This window comes from Oreochromis niloticus, linkage group LG10, assembly GCF_001858045.2.
Source record: "Oreochromis niloticus isolate F11D_XX linkage group LG10, O_niloticus_UMD_NMBU, whole genome shotgun sequence".
Classification (NCBI taxonomy): domain Eukaryota; kingdom Metazoa; phylum Chordata; class Actinopteri; order Cichliformes; family Cichlidae; genus Oreochromis; species Oreochromis niloticus.
In genome coordinates, this window is record NC_031975.2 from 11089376 (window position 1) to 11109780 (window position 20405).

The 20405-nt window shown below is 39.4% G+C and overlaps 1 protein-coding gene across 5 annotated transcripts in view; it reads left to right on the plus strand.

Annotated features, from left to right (window-relative positions):
• Positions 1-2977: 2977 nt before the first annotated feature.
• LOC100707937 (connector enhancer of kinase suppressor of ras 2) overlaps positions 2978-20405 on the plus strand; it is a 32154-nt gene continuing 14726 nt past the window's right edge. For 2 of the 5 annotated variants that reach the window (XM_005472023.4, XM_005472024.4), the window contains exons 1-9: positions 2979-3548; positions 8359-8522; positions 10720-10922; positions 12046-12151; positions 13058-13099; positions 13191-13310; positions 15380-15439; positions 15561-15629; positions 19499-19645. In XM_005472023.4, coding sequence (XP_005472080.1) covers positions 3485-3548; positions 8359-8522; positions 10720-10922; positions 12046-12151; positions 13058-13099; positions 13191-13310; positions 15380-15439; positions 15561-15629; positions 19499-19645 — 975 coding nt within the window. In that variant the 5' untranslated portion in view covers positions 2979-3484. Of the gene's footprint in view, positions 3549-8358; positions 8523-10719; positions 10923-12045; positions 12152-13057; positions 13100-13190; positions 13311-15379; positions 15440-15560; positions 15630-19498; positions 19646-20405 lie in introns of all 5 variants that reach the window. The other 3 variants (XM_005472025.4, XM_013265115.3, XM_005472026.4) reach the window with 2 other exon arrangements.

Here is a 20405-nt window from a genome sequence, read left to right on the forward strand (position 1 = left end):
AGATAAATATGGTATTGAAATTTGCACAGAGTGGTGTGCAAATGAATTTAATGAATACTTCCTCCATCACTGCACTTCTTGCAAATCAGTGTCATCTTGAACTATATGATGACCCTGCTGTTATATAAGTCTGGTACTGAATGTCAAACCTGTGGAGGCTCGTGCTCGATGCACAGTAATGCACACATTTCTCTCGGCTGTGTCCCTGCTGCACAATATGACTCATAAAGGTGAAACCCCCCCCCATCATTGCTTAAAGGAGCTGTAGCCAGTGAAATGATTAAGTTTCACGCTTCCTGTCTGTATGCTGAGCGATGGGGCAAGATATTGGCATGGCAGCGTAATGTGTTGCTTCCTATTGCATTACTTTATGGAGGCACTGCTGCCAAATGTTTTTTTTTTTTATTATTATTATTAAAATACACAGGCAACCTAACAGGTTACACCCCCACCCACACCACCACCACCCACACCGATTTAAGGTCCTCGCTAGTTCATGATTCCTTTTAAAAAGATGTCAACTAATTCGTGATAAAGAAAAAGCTAACATGACAAATACCTCAAAAAAGCAAAATTTGCAAAGATGTAATTCATACATTATATCATGAGTGCAATGCAAATGCTTTATTGCAATACCCCATGTTGTAATGATAAGGACTGTTTCCTGATAGCACTGAGTTCTTCTGGGAGTACCACTATTATTTGCAATGATCTTGGATCCCAGCTTAATCTGCTTCCCTTCCCTGACATCTAAATCACTCAATTGTGGATTTAAAAAAGCAACATTATGTTGTTCATTAACCTTAAGAGGAGTATTTTTTTAATTAGTGTAAATTTCTTGTGGCCTTTTTCATTATTTATATAAAATAATCTTTACTGAATGTAAATTAACGCAATAGAAACTAAGAAGAACAGCAACCGAATGAAATATGGGCTCATCAGTTAATTCATATTTTAATTTTTAAAAAATATGTATTTATATGTTACTGCACTTAGTTAAAATGCAGAATTACCATTTCCAGGCATTAAGCTTCCCCCCGAAGCTGTTTACCCATGAAAAAAACAACAACACAGGCACATGTCAGCATCCTTGTCTCGGTGGTGACCGTTGTTTCCACTACACTGCGCTTTGTGTGATGGAGGCGTGAGCAGCGACAAAGACAGCAGGAGGAAACAGTGGCCTGTATGAGGGGTGATTAGTGCCCCAGGGCCTGGAAGGAAAAGAGGAGAAGTGGTTCCCAGAATACCCACTCTGCGTAATGGAGTTAGTGGCATGTGTAATGACGTGTTGTGGTCAGATTGCGGCAGTGTTCAGAAGACAAAAAGCAGGCTGTTCTCTTTTCCCAAGCAGCATGCCTGTTATCAGTGCTGCAAAAGCTTATGCTCTGTGGGGGAAAGCATAGGATGTTAACAACAAAGGTCCCTTTAAGTGCAGCAATTCCTAAACATTATATGTCTAACTAATTTAGTGAACACATTTTTTTTAAAAACGTGACCACAGTGGTGTGGTTGGCAAACTGTTATGGAAACATGGACACAAACACAGTAACACAGACAACCACATCTGCAACTGAAAACATTTTTCAAGCAAAAAATGCAAAACTTTTGATGGTTTCAGGTTCTTATTGCATAATAGCGAATAGGGTCACATGTGGCATTGACTCCTCAGTTCACTAGCATTTGACAGTGTCTCATTGGGCTCTTTCTGTGAGTACTTTCCTAGATTTTCTAATGTATTTTTTAGACCTAGCATTTTATTGATAATAAAAATAATACAAACTAAAGTATTTATAAAATATTTTTATAAAAAATTATACATATACTAAGGCTGATTTCTAGTTGTCATTGGCCAAAGCTGCCCGATGTCTAACGCAGATGCCTCGGGATCGCATATTTACTGTTTACAGATGACACGGTACTGGCTTCATGGAGCGAAGACCTTCAGCTCGTACTGGATTGGTTTGCAGCTGAGTGTTGTAAAGTGGCTGGGATGAGATTTAGAAACCTCCAAGTCAGAGGCTTTGATTCTCAGCTGGGAAAGAGTGGAAACAGCATCCTAAGCTGGGAATGAATTGTTGCCCCAAGTGGAGGAGCCTCAAGATTTTGTTCAGGAGTGATGAGAAAGTGGAAAAGTAGACTGACAGTTGGACCTCCTCAATGCAGATCTGTTGTGGTGAAGACAGAGCTGATTTTTGTAATATTTGTTGTCTGTAGTTATTAATTTACTTGTTTACACACTGCCTGATTCTGTTGTGTTACATAGAAATATCGCCAACAGGCGATGCAGCACACCCTCTGGTGGACAAACTATGCAATCTCAACACTCATTGAATGCTTCTTCCATCTCTTCTTTACTTTTCAAATTTTAATTTATCAGCTGTTATAAATATCAATATCAATAGATAATTGACAAATATCTAACACTGGTCAGTAATATTAGCCAACTGATAAATCAGCGGGGTTTAGTTTCTAGCCTAACTGGTTCTGGGTGTCTTCTTGAACTGTAGCCCCCTGAAGATAAACGGCAAAATAATTATTTTATTGATATTTAACCAAAAGAAATAAAAAGTACAATTCAATTTCCAAATGATCCAGAACCAGTTTGGAATTAAGCGCCGACCTCTATTATGTACCTTTATCTTTCTAGATGTTTATCAAAACCTATATACTTGACTAGAGTCAAAAAATTTTATATAAGATTTTGTAGGGTTTTTCTAATTAAATAATACAAGAGAATATACAAATCAGTTTTAATTTTTTTATTTAAATTCTTATTACCACTGCTTTCCTGTGGACTGTGGTTGATGGGTGCTAAAAACATGGCATATAAGTTCTGCCACTCCAAAAGCTTTACATGGATCCAGCACTTCTTCTTATTAAAATCCCTTATAATCTGGATCCATTCATTCCCATTAACAGCCCCCACCCCACCCCGCTCGCACTCCTCCTGGCTTCTTGTGGCATTAATCACACCACATACAGAGGGTACACTCCGCGCGGTGAAAGCTATGACTCCATGTCTGTGTATGAGGGAGGATGCTCACAGCGAACCCATCCTTCCCAGACGCCAGTGTGAAGTAACAGTCTGCGCGTTGTTCTCCGCTCTGGATGGTACTGGGATGTATTTTGGAAGAGGGGTCGGGCAGCAGCGACCCACCAGCATCCGAGCCTGACATGAATCACAAGTAAAAGAGCTCTTTCAAGCAAGTGAAGAGCACAGGAATGTGCACAAGTCCGCCGAGCTGCACTCGGGCTTCTCACAGCGACATTTTGGACCTTTTGGACCTACCTCGATTTGTTTGTAAATACTCAAACCAATCACAGAAGACTTTAGATGGTCACTGAATCAAGCCTATTTTAATATATTTTCTAATTTTCTTTCTATTTGGTTTTTTTTAACGTTTTGGGTGGGGAGTTTGGTTTGTGGGGAGTGTGTGTGTGGGATTTTTTTTTCTTTTGTCAAGCGCGAAGACAAACTTCTACCATGGCACTGGTTATGGAGCCCGTGAGCAAGTGGAGCTCTAGTCAGGTGGTTGACTGGATGAAAGGTAAGGCATCAGACGCGATGACCATTAAACTGCTGCGCTGCAGTGAATCGCATGTGTGGTGTTGCGCTGAAATGCATTTCAACACAGACTGACTCGAGATGCCAACAGAGAACAAAACACCTGCTGAGCCTCGGGGTTTCGCCTCGTCGCCTTGCAGCTTCGGGAAGCTTTTAATCACAGCCTTAAATCAGTTAATCGATCTTTTTTTTTTCAAGCACTTCTAGCTTGCAGACGTCTTGCCCCCCCCCCCCCCCCACTCCTTTTTAAAAAGATGTTCTCCAGAGCTTATCAGATTCAAACAGCTCTAAACGGCAAACCCATCTATTGTGTCCTGCAGTGGTCATTGTTAACACAAGGCTGCCTCGCAGATGGTTGTAGCGGAGATCTAGTAATTACACACAAATGATTTCCCCTCTCGCTGGATCTGGGTGCAGAATCTGTGTGGAGGAGGAAAGCAAAAGAGGTTCGAGTTATTGACCAAGCTTTGCATGTGCACAGAATAAAAACAGAGCTGGGAGAGCAGTACACTATCAGAGCTTGTACAGCCATCTGTGATATGTTTATCCACAGATGCTCAAGTCATTAAGAAGTCACAGCTGACTTAGATGAGCTTCAAGTAGTTTCAAAACCTCCCAAGGGTACCTAAATCCTGAGGCCTATCATAAAGATTACTCACTCAAAAAAACAAACATAAAATCCCCACAAAAACCACTTAAATGCGAATCAAAACATTCTTTTTTTTTTTTCATTTTTCGGGGATCCTCCAGCAGAATAATGAGGTTCAGTTTGGTGATGAAGCACTTTTAAGATTTTCTTCTTGAGAGAGAGCGAGACAGTGACATTTAGACTGAATTGAGGGCTGGAAAGGGGTTAGATAGACATACAGTTGTTGTTGCAATTAATTCATCATCCGCAAGGCTCAGTACAGCTGTCGGATGAGCGGCTCCTTTGAGGAAATTTGTCCGCTTATTCAGGCTCCAAAGATCTATAAATGTCCCAAACAGCTGTGGAGGATTTACTTCCACAGACTGTCAGGAATACTTTCAGGGCACAGATTCCTCATTAGCCATGCTGCTTTTTTGTCTGTTTGCATTACAAAGTTGGTACTTTGAGGGGAAATGTGATAGAAACGTAAGAGGAGACCTTAAACTCAGTGGGAGGATGTGATCTGCCTGTGTATTTGTCTTTTAACTCACACAAGCGCTCCTGCGATGTGCGTTGTTTTTCAAAGCCACGTGCTCACGTGTCAGGCAATGGCCTGTTTCAGATGAAACATACACATCCATAGGCCTGCATCTTTACCGCCTCAACACACACACACACACACACACACACATATGCACATACACACAAGCGAACATTATTATTCTAAGCCTGTAGGCCTTTTCTGCTGGCTCAGATATGTCATGATTGCAAGGATCAGACGGTTCTTAGTATGAGTTGTGTATTACAGATTGTACCTCAATCTGATGTGGCCTTATAAAAAGGCTGTTTAGGAGTGGATGCTTGCTCAGAAAGGAAACAAGATCCATGTGCAGTTTTATTTATAGAGACACACAGGGATGATTAGACGCGGAGATGGGCTGAAATTCAATGTCCGCAATAGTTTTAAATGAGATCCAAGATGATCTGTAAATACGCTGGTGGCACAAGTGAGGTATGTAAAGAGCAAGGAGTGGAGATTGGAAACGAGAGAGGACTCTTCAGTGTCCCACATCTGACAAGTGGAGCAGAGACAGTTCTTGTGCCTAGAGCCCAGTAATGGTAATTTAAAGTGAGGGAGCGAGTGGCACGGAGAGACACTGAAACAGAGGAAACGATGGGGTGGAGGGGGTTTCATTCTTGTCTCACATCCATTATCGAACCCGGAGGACTGGCAGCGTTTTGTCGTTAGCATTCACAGGTTCCATTATTACCATACCCGCTCCGTGATGTCACAGGAGGCCAAATAGGGGCACCCCGTGACCTTCCCACAGTCCCACTCTCCACCCCCTGTTAGTGTTTTGTGTGAGCTAGACGCTTTATTCCCAAGCTGCTTTAAAGAATAGATCCTCATCACAAAAGCGAAAAGAATTCCAGCTTGACTGGAAATTGGTTCTTACTAGGTGAAGGGTATCAGTGCAAACACATAAAATATGTGCATTTCATTGCAGTGTTGCACTTTGTACTGTCTGGGTGCTTTTGAAGTATAAACCTAACCCAGTCATAGGATTATCTGCGCATGAACATATTTGTTGTCTTGCGAGGCATATCAGTTTTTATCTTTCAGTGCAAACTCTCACTGTCTTCTTGTCTAACACAGACGACGACAGTGATCAATGACAAGTCAGATCAACACAGATCCATAATAACAATGCTTAACCGCCCTAAAGAGCTCTCTCTCCTTACAATGCCAGTGGATTATCTAGAATGGAGATCATAATGTGTCAGCGCTGTGCTTTTAATTTCTCCTCGGCGTGCCTGATAATCTGACTCTGACATGCAAGAGACAGGAAAATTGATGTGGCTGAGATGTCTTTCCATTCTACCAAAAAGGGATTTCTATTGCGCATTGTTCTTTTGCATGAGGCTTTCAGCAAAATATGAAACAAAAAATGGCAGATTTCAAAGGAAAAATAGAGAATAGAGAATATTAGTGCCATTTTGTGCCATGTTCCCCTTTTATTTATAGTAAAAATCATTTATACAGTACCTATCCACTAGATGCTTTATAATGTCATTACTTTAATTGTTGGGAGTCGGCAACAATTAAAGTAGCTGTTAACTTCATCAGCTCAATATCTCATGCTAGCATGTAGTCACTTTTTGCAAACTATCATGCTCTCCCTTTTCTTATTTCTTTATGTTAGCCCACGGTCAGCGAGAACCCCTGCCAAAAAACCTGCTTTGTGGTTTCTATGGCAACATGGGGAATACTTCATTGACATGATGAGTCTCAATTAACTTGGTAAAGAGGCTCATTAGTTAAGCCTTTAAATGTTATGCAAAACCATGAAACTCCCTATGTTTCCTCTCGATCGTTTAGCTGCCAGCTAAACCTGATCTGAATGCTTGATGGGGTTGAAGCTTAGCACTGAGACACATGTATATGATTGGTCCACTGCAATAAAAAGACAAGACGAGGAAAGAACTAACCTTGTGTGTGTTAGAGAGAAAGAGAGTGAAAAGGGAGAAATAGGGCCTGAGAAGATTAAATGTATAGGAAAAGCAGTACAAAAGCTGCTCCCTTGTAGCTCACTCGAATTAGTTTTCAGCTTATTAATGTGTTTGCTTGATCTGAAAGTGAATAAAACATAAATGAGTAAATGAGTTTCTAGGAAGCCTGAGGCAGAAACATCAATTATCAAATCAAATTTCATATAGAAAATAAATCAAATTGTGGTTTAGTTTATGCAACATGATTCTGCATGCTCGATTTGCAACATAATTTACATCATCGGGACTGAGTGCAGCTTCTGAAGTAAATACTTTCATGCATTACAGAGACACGCCATCAATAACTGCAGCAGTCTCCTGATTCTTTTCAATGTTTAATGCTAACACCTCGAGGACCAGTGGGTTAAAGTTAGAGTTGCTTTTATGCACTCCTCTCCTAACCATTCAACCATATGATCAAGTCCTCAGATCAACCTTTCAAGTTCAAATCGCACTCTGGGGACACGCTGCCATATTAGATTATCACAAAAAATGTGACAGACTTAAAACAGTCTGTGCAAAAACTGGCAAAGATGATCTTCAGATCAAGCCTAGTGTTTTAGTTTAACTTTTCAAAAGTACTAGCATAATTTTTTAGCTAAACCGATAAACTGGAAGTGAGGTCCTCCTCAATGCTTTGATCAATCAAAACCAAAACCAAGCATGGTACGTGGACTCCAGGGCATGTTTGCAAATTTGTGGCTTTTACCATTATTTGGGACTCCAATAAGCAGATATCTCTTGAATTATTAGCCTTAAAAATAATTATGAGACTTGTCAACCTAACTGTAAGATCGTAAGGCAGTGGCAGCATGTATTTTCTTCAGAACAGGTGTATGGACTTTGCAGTCCTTTCTTTGGTTGTTCGTGAAGAAAAATTACCACTGGGGATGTGCAATAAGCAAAAACACATTTTTCCAATCAGAGCTCACAGCCATGCTTTTAACATGATCAAAAGAAGTTGCCATGGGGACTGTTCGGCCCCCTTATCACCTACTGAACTGCTCGGCCCCCTCATCACGGCTTGAGGTATTTTTTGAAGGATTTTCCTGTGATGCTTTGGTAACAGACTTTGTTTTGTTTTTTTGTACGTTTTTGATTTACCCTGTGTATATACTTTTTAGAAAACAGTTTCTAGTCATACATTTCAGGGTGTAAAACTGGTTGACGCAGACAGAAGATGCAGAATCACTTAGTTTGTTTTCGTCTGCTGCACTTCATCAACTGTTTCTCCAAAAGATTTCACACCTGCTGCAGTAGCTGAATATGTAAAACAACTCGAGCACACCTACATAGCCTCTTTCTAGCTGAAAGCGCTTTCTGGTTTGAAGCTGAAAATGCAGCTCAGAACTGTTGACGAGGGGGAGTGTGTCAGATTTCTTGTCTTGACACAGACTGCTTCACACTCGCACACAACAAAATACAACCTGTGCTCACACTTTACAGATTTACAGCACATATTCTGGCAAAGCAAGTGATATCAAGTCCTGTTAGAATGCATAATGCAAACAGTGGTTTCACAAGAAATCTGAAAATCTGATGCAGCCTGCAAATAAAAATTCATGCTTTTGAGCTGTGCTGAAAGTTTTCTTGTTGTCCTTTGTGTTCCCCCAAGGGCTGGATGACTGCCTGCAGCAGTACATCAAGACCTTTGAGAAGGAGAAAGTAGGGGGGGAGCAGCTGCTGCGTATCACCCACCAGGAGCTGGAAGATTTGGGAGTGTCCAGAATTGGCCACCAGGAGCTGATACTGGAGGCTGTGGACTTACTCTGTGCTCTGGTGAGTCCAAGCTTCCCACACCATCTTCCCACTACTTTCTACTGTCACTTTGGAAAGTCAGTGCTGTCGGATGAAGTTTCTGTCGAACATTTGGCACCTCTGCAGCTCTGTGAAATCATTTAACAACTCAGTGAAGATAACAAGTTACAGAATAAAGATATTTTTCAGTAAGCAGTTGATATATTTGGTAATGATGCAATTTCTACATTGTTATCACTCCAAAGTCTGTCAGTTAACGAAATCAGTCATTCCAGGAATAAGTGGATGTAGATAGGATTGCTTTAGGCCCCAATTTTTAAACATCACAGCAAATCTACCAGAGTTACTAATCTGGCCAAAAGATCTTCCACAGGCAAATCTTACAACTGTCGTTAGTGTTGACATGGATTACTGCTTCATCTCGAAGGGATTTCTACTCTTAGTTCCCCAAAACACAAGTTTTGTGAGTGTCAGCATGATAGATTGCTGTTCTGCTGATTTGGCTAATGTGCAGCTGGAGTAGCTGGAGCATAATATTTATTCTCCTTATAACATTCATTCTGGATGTTACTGCATACAGAGTAGAGACGTCGACTTGTTTCTAACACGAGAATGTAACATTTAGACCTGTGGTCAGTCTTGTAGGGGCCAAATGAACGGAATTAAAATGAACTAATATATACTACAATCATCAGAAGCATGCTGCAGACTAAAAAATGAACTGGAAGCAGATTCTGGTCTCTGTGTGCAAATATGTTACATATAAAACTGGGGACTCATGAGCAAATATATCCCTGGAGCGTAAAGGGGGAAAAACAGAAGGCGATCCGGCAGCAGCACTAGCATGTCAGACGGAGAGATGGGAAGTTATGTAGCTTAAATAGATCACCAGATTAGGAAGGTATGTTTGGTATATGACGCAAGGAGAGTGACGCAGAGCAGCTTGAGCTGTCTTTCTGAACTAGCTTGGAGGCTTTGCTTCATTTAAGGAACATTTTTTTCTTAAATGGAGTTTTTCACAGGATAGCTGTTCCCAAATGTTCTCTTTTGTCAGTCAATGTGCACATATTTTTAGACCCTACTTACTAAAAGTGTCCATATTGGTGCTTAAAATTTGCTGTAAAAATGTTACAATTTATTTACTCTGGAAAACATGATTTGATTGATGAAGTAATTTATTATTGTGTTTTACTCTCTTACTTACTCGTAGATTATTTATAAAATAACTGTTTGATTGTTTGAAATAAGGGACAAATACTGTTAAGCAGTTTGAAGCGATTATTTTGGGGTTTAGAAAATTCTCATTTTGTATAACAGGAGCTACACCAAGGAATATTTGGTGTTGGATTGGATGCAAAGTGGCTCAGGTGTCTAAGGGTGAATCATATAAATGCTTTGCATCTAATTGAGAATACTTACTCTGGCCATGCTTTCCAGTTTACCACTAAAGGCAATTAAAATGTAGTCTTTTTGTAAGGTGTGTCATTCACCTTTAGCATCCAGCTAAATAATTTTCTCTCCTAATAATTTTGAGTTTTTTTATATTCACTTGCACATATAATTCCAGTATTTAATTCCAATTTTCTGTTTTTGAACCAAAGAAAGTTAGACTGCAGGAATATAAAAGTAAAAGATGGTAAATGAGAAGCAGAAATAACAGAGACAAGATGCAATAAAGTTGGACATGGGTCTGTGTTAACTCTTGAGATCCATAGAAAAACTGGGTGGAGATTACCAGACTAAGGTCACAGATGCAATCTGAATCTAAAGTCCACTCATCCTGCATCGCTGCTCAGGGGGCCCTGCTTCAGCCCTAAAGCTTCTTACGTAACTGGGATTTAGTTTTAAGTCTCTCAGGCACTGCTGTATTAAATATGATTAGTGGCCCTCCTGCTGCGCTCTCCCCTCCCAAGAAACCCATGACATGATAGATGCCCATAGGCCTGCACGTGCAGTTAGCCGCAAAGTGTAATGAGCGCTCAACGATGCTCAGGCGTGCAAAGTGACAGCTGGTTTCACACATTTTCATCATATGTGGAGCCTTTCTGTTGTGGATCGTGGTGGGCTGGTCGGCTGTAGTATTCCTATTCATAAAGTGCCATCAGAGAACAATTGGTTTCTATCTCCAGGCTGGAGATATTCTTGGAATGTGTCACAGTGAAAACAAACACTGACAAACTGGTCAAACACCATGAATTTACTTTCCTCTCCCTTCTAGAATTATGGGCTGGAGACTGAGAATCTCAAGACACTGTCTCATAAGCTTAACGCATCTGCCAAGAACCTGCAGAACTTCATCACAGGCAGGCGGCGCAGTGGCCATTATGACGGCCGAGCCACCCGCAAGCTGCCCAACGACTTTCTAACTTCAGTGGTGGACCTCATTGCTGCTGCCAAAAGCCTTTTGGCGTGGCTTGACAGGTGAGATTTGCAAAAAGATGAATTTAAACATTTGGTAAGTCATGTGTAAACATGTGGACACACACTGTGAAAAAGGGCCCCACAGAGCTGTGTAGATTCAGATACAGGTTCCCAACTGGTCCCATTTACAAGTACACACACACACACGAATACAGGTTCACATGGACACATATTTATATGCATACTGGGCATATTTTGGTATATTCTTGCATACTTTTCCTTAGATTCCTCTTAGATGCAAACTTACAACAGTGCAAATTGCTTTTGCAGGCAAAAAGATATAATAATAATTTTAATTAATTTAACATTTTTTATTACGTTGGTTGAAAATAACACACCAAATCAAATATATAACACTGACGTCAAAAAGGAATGAGACAGTCCTGTTTACATGCATTGGTACTTGTAGTCTGATTTTGGGATTTGTTTTTTAACAGATACAGACTGGTTTTGTTTTTCTGTGTAATGTCCATGACCAATCATTTGACAAGAAAAGATGAGTAAAAGACTTATATAAGGAGATTTTGACAGGGTGGCCAAAAAGACACTGAGAAAGTCTATTTATATGTCTCTTTATCCTTGCTTCCCTGTGGGATTGTGCCAGTCTGTGTGTTTGTGTCTGTTTGTGTTTGATGAATTTGGAAGTTCAAAGCTGACAACGTTCAGCAAAAATAACAAAGTGATTTGCTGTGCCTTTCCCCCATTATAGCTGACATGATTTACAGCATTCATCCCAATTAAAATTCACTAATCCGTGTTTCATTTCATGTTTGAAAATGCTTAATTGTTGACCAAATTATACAAATAGAAATGTGGGAGTCGAAGCTGCATTTGTTGATTGTGGATAGGACGCAGTTGTGAGGTTATTTGGAAAAAGCAGAACAGCAACTAATAATCTCTGCTCTACGTCAGCTGCTCTTGGCCTTAGGAGAAATGTGAATATTGTTAAATGTGTTAAAAGCGTTACAGACGTCACATTCTAAAAAAAACCCTAAAACAGACTAACATAGACAGAAATGTGAAGAATCCTCAAATGTAAAGGGAGAAATGCTGGTAAAAAAAATATGTACAATTTACCAGTGACTGAGTCTCAAAGGAAGAATGATCTAATGGTTCATTCCAGGTGCTCTTTCTTTTTCAGATCTCCATTTGCAGCAGTGGCAGATTACTCTGTGACCAGAAACAATGTAATCCAGCTATGTCTTGAGCTCACTACAATTGTACAACAGGTAAGAAATATGAAATGATTTATTGTATCGTATCCTGTTGTAATGTATTGCTTCATACTGTACAGAGCAAACTTGGGATCATCACAAAGCCTCTGTCAGAAAAAAGGAAGCTGATCCATATTAAAGTATAACAGCAGAATTGGAAAAATACCTTGTTCTTCAGTATATGTGCTTATGATTTTTAAGATGAAATCTCAAACATTTTACTTCATTCTCTGCATAAATTTCAAATCTTTCTAAACCCTAAAGCAGACATACGTTTGCACACTTTTTTCCCCTTTCGGTACATCCTGCTGTTTATTACTTTTAGAATTTGCAGCTGTCAGTGATAATGAGAAGCTGAAACTGGACGTGACTACTTCACAACTTGTTTCTCATCTGTCAGATATGCTTTCATGTAAAGCGGCATCCTAATTAGAGCCACCTCAAAGAGTCACCTAAAAATATATTCTAAAGTGATAGAAATGATAGACGCTTATCATAAACTGCAGTTTCATTTTATTGTATCTGGGTCTGTCAGTCATGTAGAGCTCCTAAAGATCAGTTAAAACTAAGAGAACTGTACAGGTTTTAGGTTGGTCTCTGTGGAATATAATGTTTATATAGAGTTAAGAGAAAAATTAAAGTGGGAAAACATTAAAAGTGAGAGTGAAAGAGGGCAAAAGGGAAAATAATTGAAGGCTGAGAGAGAGGAAGACTGGCAGAGAGAAAGAGAGAGGGAAAGATGTGCCTCCGCATTGGTGATTCATTTGTTTTGTGTTTGTGCCTGCCTGTGTGGGAGTGTTGGGGGTTATAGGTGCCAAGCTGCTCGGTTTTTGCTTATATCCACCTACAGCAGAAATGCCAATAATAACTTCATTTTGACAAATTCTCTTGAGGTAACAGTGCTTTCTGAATATTCCTCAGGACTGCTCTGTGTATGAAACAGAAAACAAGATCCTGAATGTGGTGAGTTTGAAACTTTGTTCTATCAAAGAACTAATTAAACTAATATGTGCAGCCCTGAAGATTGTGTTTATCCCTAACGTGTCCTCCGCAGTGTAAAACACTGTCTGAAGTGTGCGACCAAATTATCTCTCTCTCCTCGGATCCCATGGTGTCCCAGTCTGCACATTTGGAGGTTGTGCAGCTCGCCAACATAAAATCCACTGAAGGCTTGGTAAGAGTGACCCTCCCTCAGACTCTCAGAATCACACCAGTTTGGGGGAAAGGGGTTCAGTTTTAATTATCCAGCTCAGACTTTTTTATCTCACTTTTTCTACACTTATGAAAAACCATGAACAGATGCACTAATTACTGGCTTTAGTCTAGATTTGAAAGAACTTTTTTAACGGATTTTTTTGGTGTAGCTTCAGAAACACAGCAGAAACATGCATGCTGCTTTATTATAAAGTAATAATTAGTACGTAATAAATTCTTATTTTGTTCTTAGTTTGAAAAAAATAGTTTAGTTTTTGATAAATAAATTACACATTTTGTGTAGACTATATAGCCACATAGCTAATTACTAATAATTAAATTTGTAGGTATTTTTTAGGAGTCAGTCATTTATCACACAGTAATCCCAGGCATACACACCTTGTACTTCACTATACGTAACAAGGCGTACATAACAAATACACATAACAAATATTTCAATATACTTTTCACAAACTTGAAATATACTTAAAATATCAAGATGTTAAATTGTTTTTCAGGTTTGATGAACACAGGGAAAAGCCAAAAAAGTAAAGTACAAAACTTACTAATGTAAATCGTACTAATGACGATTAAACAGCATGACAGAGTATTTTGTTTTTTACAAATATGGCATGTGCAAATTCTCTCGCAGCGTTTCTCTTACTCACTGCAAACATATTTCTGCTCAAGCCCAGTACTAACTTTGCCTGATTTTCCAGTTAAAGTTTTTATAAATACAGTTTTCTAATGGAACAGCACACACTTACTTTTTGAAGCATGATGTGAATACACAGGCTATTTTCTTTAAAGGCTTGGTCAAGCCAGACTACAGCTATATATATATTTGGTTATCTGTACATACCTGTAGAGCCATCAAGAAGTATGCATACAGTTTTTCTTTTGATTACTTCTTTTTTGTTATATCTATCTCTAGAATTTCAACTTGGGGATGATACTGTCATGTCAAGGTTTCTGGGAATTACCAAAATTGCATTTCAAAGCAAACAGAACATCTGAAATATGGATTGTGGATTGTAAACCTTGCGTGCTGCTTTTCAGCACGATAATGGAACTCACATTAGCTGACCCCAAACTAGGTTTTGCTGAGCTGGTGGGCATGTGAGTCAGTGGGTAAAATGTGACATAAAAACAACATACTGGCCATATTCAGATGAGTGAAATGCAAGCAAATAGAATACAGCAACTGTTAGCACTTACTTTTAGGAATTGTATGTAACTGTTTAGAAGCAGAGAATACTTTTTTTCTTGCACTGTATATAAACACTCCCCTTTGTTGGACTCCATCTTTGCACTGACCTACACTCGGGCACAAGCTCCTTGCTTGGGGCCACAGTGAAAGCCCCACCCCCCACACACAAACGCTAGCATTGGGCATGGAAGTTCTTTCATCCGTTCAGTGAAACCTGAACACAACAGTGGGTCAAGTAGCCTAAAAATAAACCTCTTCCACTCATCTTGAAGACTGGCATGCTGCTTCTACGTTTCTGCGTGTGACTCGGTGTGTGTGTGTGTCACACAGATATGCATGTATTTTCTTGCATATCTGTGTGTAAATAGTTGTGTGTTTGTTTGTCTTGTACTTTTGACCCCTTTTAGTGAAAGCCTTGAAGGTTTTTTTTTCTATTTGCAGCACCAGACTACAAGTATTTGCAGATAAACAATCATTTATTTTTGATTGAATCTGCTTGCGAGGGACTCGTTACATGACATAAGTTTGCAGAGTGTTCTGTGCATTTAAAGAAAGTGCACTCATGTGATATTTTATGACTTTCCTCTAGTTATTTAAGACTACTGAGACAAATTGAGATGTGTATAAAAGCACTTTCCTTCTCAGGCTTTCACTGAGTAAAAAACCCAGATTTTCTACCAGTTTTGCACCGCAAGCAGATTAAAACAAATGGAGATTTGCAAATATGGAGTAGTCTGTACTGCAAATGACTGCGGGGCTGAGCTGAGGTGCAGATGATGCCGACTCCTAATGCTGTGCTTTAAAAGGTAGCCATTTACATATCTGCTATATTCCCACAGGGCATGTACATCAAATCAACATATGATGGTTTGCATGTGATCACCGGCACCACAGAGGGAGTAAGTGCAAATGTCTTTCTGCTCACCTTTGCAGAGTTTCGCCTCACTGTTCATTCACTATTTATACTTTACTTGAATCAGAGCTGCTTTTAATGACTCGGTCTCTCTGTTTTTCCATCAGTCACTGGCTGACCGCTGCAAGAAAATCCATGCTGGAGATGAAGTCATTCAGGTCAATCATCAGACAGTGGTATGGTCATGCTTTTTTCTTTCTCTGCCTTATTATTATATTGTTTTTATAAGAAAATTGGTGTTATTTGAATTTGCATGTTATTTGCATTGCATTTGCAGATTATTTATGCAAATGTTTGTTTAATTTTGACATTTTTTGTACATAAAGAAATTATGAATGCATGTTGTTGTTTTATACACTCCTGCGGTTCAGTGCTTTTATGAGCCACTGCAGCTCAACTGTTATTGTCTAGGATACTGGCTGTAGTGTCTCTTGTAGTAGTTTTTGAGGGCCATCATGGGGTCAGTTGGATTTTCTGTTAAAAGCAGATCAAGAGGTACCTGCTTCAAAAAGGTACCTTTTGTTAGCGCGAGTTCTGTTTTCATTCCTAAAAACCAGTGGCACACACACATTGTTTTTCTTGATAATTAGACCATTCTTGCGAATTGCGATGCACCTGAATGCGACTACCAAATTTTAGCCTTCTTTTTTTTTTTTAATAGATAGCAGAAAAGAACTGAAAAGCAGATGGGAAATGGAAATAATAAAGTGTATTATCCAGGCTCAAAGTGGGGATGTTGCTGTTCATTCTTCTTATTTCAATACATGGTTTTTTGACCTCAAATTGTTCTCAGCTGTCCCCAGATTCAGCATGAGCACTTATCAGCCAAAGTAATTGCCATTGTTTCTGTCAGTGAGAGGCATAACTGCACAAAATGTCTGTTTCTGCAGCGTACACAGCGTGATGAGCAGAAATGAAAGGGAAAAAACTTTCAACTTTCACTTTTCCGTAGAGCGGAATTTAAATATAGCACCCTTTGTTTAAAATAATTGCTACTTGTGTGTGCAACAGCGAGATTTATGATAATTACACAGCTCAAGTCAGATTCATTTCAGTCAGTCAAGTCACCCACTGAATGCAGCCATGTTTTGGAGAAAAAAGTGGAAATGCAGAGTTGATTTTCATTTTACCGAAGCATGCGTCAGTCAGAGTCATGCTCCTCATGGGGCACCAAAGGAAAATGCAATGTATTCAAACAAAACTTCTACGGAAGCTATTTTAGCCTGTCATAGTAATGTAAATATTAGCATTACATAAGCCCAACACAGAAACAGCTAAATGAGATAGGCCCTTGATTTATAGTATAAATGATATGAGTGCTTTTGCAGACTGATTTGCAAGACATTCTCAGCTCTTTCTAAACAACATGATTATGATTATGTTGCACGATATTAGTATGTGGGGTAGGACTGAGTAATAGGTGTTCTCAAACAGAGGATGGACTCTTGCAGCAGCCTAAGTAGGCAATACATTACTGCAGTAGAGTTACATGCTGAGCTAAAACTCCACTGTTACTCATAAACATTGCTTAAACCAGCTTAAACATTGTTAATGCATTTAATTTATTATGGCACAGAGTGTAGAGCAACTTAATTACGGCTGATTGTTCACAAACGTTCCTTTGAGGGTTTAGAGAAACTGCATTGAACTAGATTTGTCTGTGATGGCCCAGATTACTGCCACCATCTCTTCTTACAGGAAAATGAGATAACAAGTCATAAAGAAAAGTTGTTAAATATCTTAATACTCAAGGACAAAAACACCACCAAGTGAAAAAACACAGGCATGTTATAAATAGTTGAGGGATTTATAATTAAGGCAGCAGGGAGTACTCCAGCAAAAAGACACAGACAAGAGTTCACTGGATCTGAGCATCGTTTTTCATAGGAAGTGGATGTAGAAATGGCAGCTAAAGCAAATGAGTTACATCAAAGGAAACGAATGAAGAAAAAAATGCTCTGCCTTGTGATTAACTTGAAAACATGTAGAAAGACCTAAGGGTTTGCTAATTTGTAGGTTATTTTGGTGGTGTTGTGCACACAGAAGTAAATAACTCTTGACAACAGTGATAAACTCTGGTGCAGGAATGGCCATTAAAAGAAAAAAGCTTCAAATGCATAAAATATCACATACACAATGGTACATTTTAACGCTTATGAGTTTTATCTGAATTTCCAAAGTGAGATGTAACAAAAGGAAGAAACCAATGACTTGATGTTGTATAAGAAACACTTTAAAGTACAACATTTCTTTACCAAGTAAACAGCTTAAAAAGCTGAAAATCAGGGATTTACTGCTTTAAAAAGCAGTAAATCCTACCAAAATTCCTACCAAAATTCTACCATAGAATAAAGAATAAAAGCAAAGTGTCTGTCTGCCTGTTCATGCAGTCTATGTCTTTAATGCACTTTCTGTGAAGAATTTCTGTGTAGTGGCTGTAAAGGTGAAAAATTACTTGGCAAGGAACAAAGTGATTGCCAGGTCAGAGACTGAAAAATGTCTGGTTCTTCAGGGTGCTTGAAATACACAAGACATACTGAAAATTCACTGCGGTCGACCGAGCGGGAGAATTTTTTATTTTCCTCCCCAAACTGGACCTGGCATATTTGGTTCAGCAGCAGAGAGTGTTTCTCTGGGCGGGTTGCTATTCGTGCCAAATATCATTAAAACTGGGTTAAAGAGTATTTACATGGCATGCAGCTGTTCACAACACACAACATCAGGCTGTACCACAACATGGCAGGAGGCGTGCAAGATGCCCTGAGGCATCCAGCTTTGCATTAAACATCATCATCAACATGAACCTCAGAGGGCTGCAGGCTGTGCTACAGTTGTCAACCATCAGGATCCATGTGCATTACCAAAATAACAAAGTAACAGCACCTCGAATAAAACAGCTCACATTTTCTGGTGAACTGAACTTCAAAAAAAAAAGAAAAAAAGATTAGGCATAAAGAAAATGACTTCAAATCGTGAATGGAAACTACCTGAAATACAGACAGTTAATAAGAAGACTAAATGTGGCATTGTTAAACTGAAATAGCAGCTTCTTATGCCTCCTCTCTGGTGATAGCATCACTGAAGGCATTATGTTTTAAGCCCGCATCCTTCCCCTTTTCATGATCAGACTGTCTCAGGAATGTTTTGAAGAAATTTGTTCAGGTTTGGTCCAGCTGTTCATTTATAGCATGTTTTTTAAAAACATGCTTTTTAAGCTCATCTGGCTCAAGAACCAATGAGCTTATGCCATGGTAAGGTGTCCACTGATAGCCCATCCATTTGTCCAACCACAGCTCATAAGACTCACGCCTCCTCCTAAAGTATTGGTCAGAATTTAAACAAACTTACACACAATGATCACCTAATGGGTCTTCACCCACACTCTTCTCAAGATTAATGTCACCTTTGTCCTTTTTACAGGCATTTTAACCTGTTAATTGTCATGAATCTTGACCCGGGTGAGCGGCTAGTATCATTGATTTTCTGCTTGTACCAAAAACTCAAAAATTGTTACAATTTTCACATAAATGTCTAATAGTATTGAATGATAAAGTAATAAAGTAATGGACAAATGTCAAATTTAGTCAAGTTTTTCTGTAAAAACTCTTCTGGTTATTATTCAGGAGCATAACTGTGGAACTTAAGGATACATTACAACCATATTTCAATATTGTTCAGATAACAAACTTTAGAGCCCACCTATTAAATTCTATAATGATCGCTACATATGTGAGTGTACAGAGACAGATGCTGCAGCATGAGTATCTGGTAGATGAAGGTGAATTTTTAAAAATGTAATAGCTTAACAGTCCATCAGCTAGTTATGCGAAAATGTCTGTGTAATAGTAAAAAACTGATTACATGATGACAGTCATATTCTCAAATATTCAAAGGTAAACTTTACTGATTCATTCATATGGCAAAAAAACAACAGAAACAAAACACTCCCTGTTTATTTAGTCTAGGCAATATTTCTCGTTATTTCTGCAGTTAAAATGCCCGTGTGGGTTGAGGAAACCCTTATCGAGCTATTCTTGTGCACTAGGTGGGCTGGCAGCTGAAAAATCTGGTGAACTTGTTGCGTGGAGATCCTGCAGGTGTCACCCTGACGCTGAAGAAACGCCCCCAGAGCACGCTCACGTCAACCCCTGCTCTGCTGAAAAACATGAGATGGAAACCATTAGCTCTGCAGGTATGATGACTGCCTTCATGCGCCACAGATATATCTTTCATTCATGTCTCTGTGTGGCTGTTGATGTTGTTCGCTCGTGTTCATCTCTGTGCCTGTGGTGAAAATAAACGTATAAAGCTAAACACCAAAAACCGCGATCACCCTAAAATGGGCAGAATATAAAATGTGTAGCATGAATCTGCTTGTACAGTAGCGTCCAAATTAATCCACCTGACTCCACCCAGTTTGTGATCACGAGTTTCGACTTTAACACCATTTTTACCAATTATTACATGTTTGTAATGCACCTTACAAATCTCAAACACTCTTCTTTTGACTAACTGATGGAAGAGTCCAGCATCATCCATTCAGATTTTGACATTTCAGCCCTAAGTGGCATCTGTTGTCCTACTTCAGCCAAACCAATTACAATATTAGGACCGTGTGCCTGCGCCAGAATGGGTGGAAATGAGAGGGACGTGTATTAAAGTAGTCCAGCCTTTCTTTGAGTCCCATTCCAGAGAAAATGTTTTCTCCCCCTGAGGCCCTGAAGCGCAGTGCTGCTCAGCCTCCTCCCCCTTCACGTCCTCACATTCTTCTTCTCCACCTAAATCGAATCCGCTATGTCGCTGGCATTTTTCAGGGGCAAAAAAAAAAGCCAACCAGAGACTATGGTGTTTTCTGATCTGAGCTGTGACTAAAATTAAAAATGTCAAGGTATTCTGCTAAGTTACTGAAAAGAACATTGCGCGGTGACTCATATAATGGTCTTATGATGGAG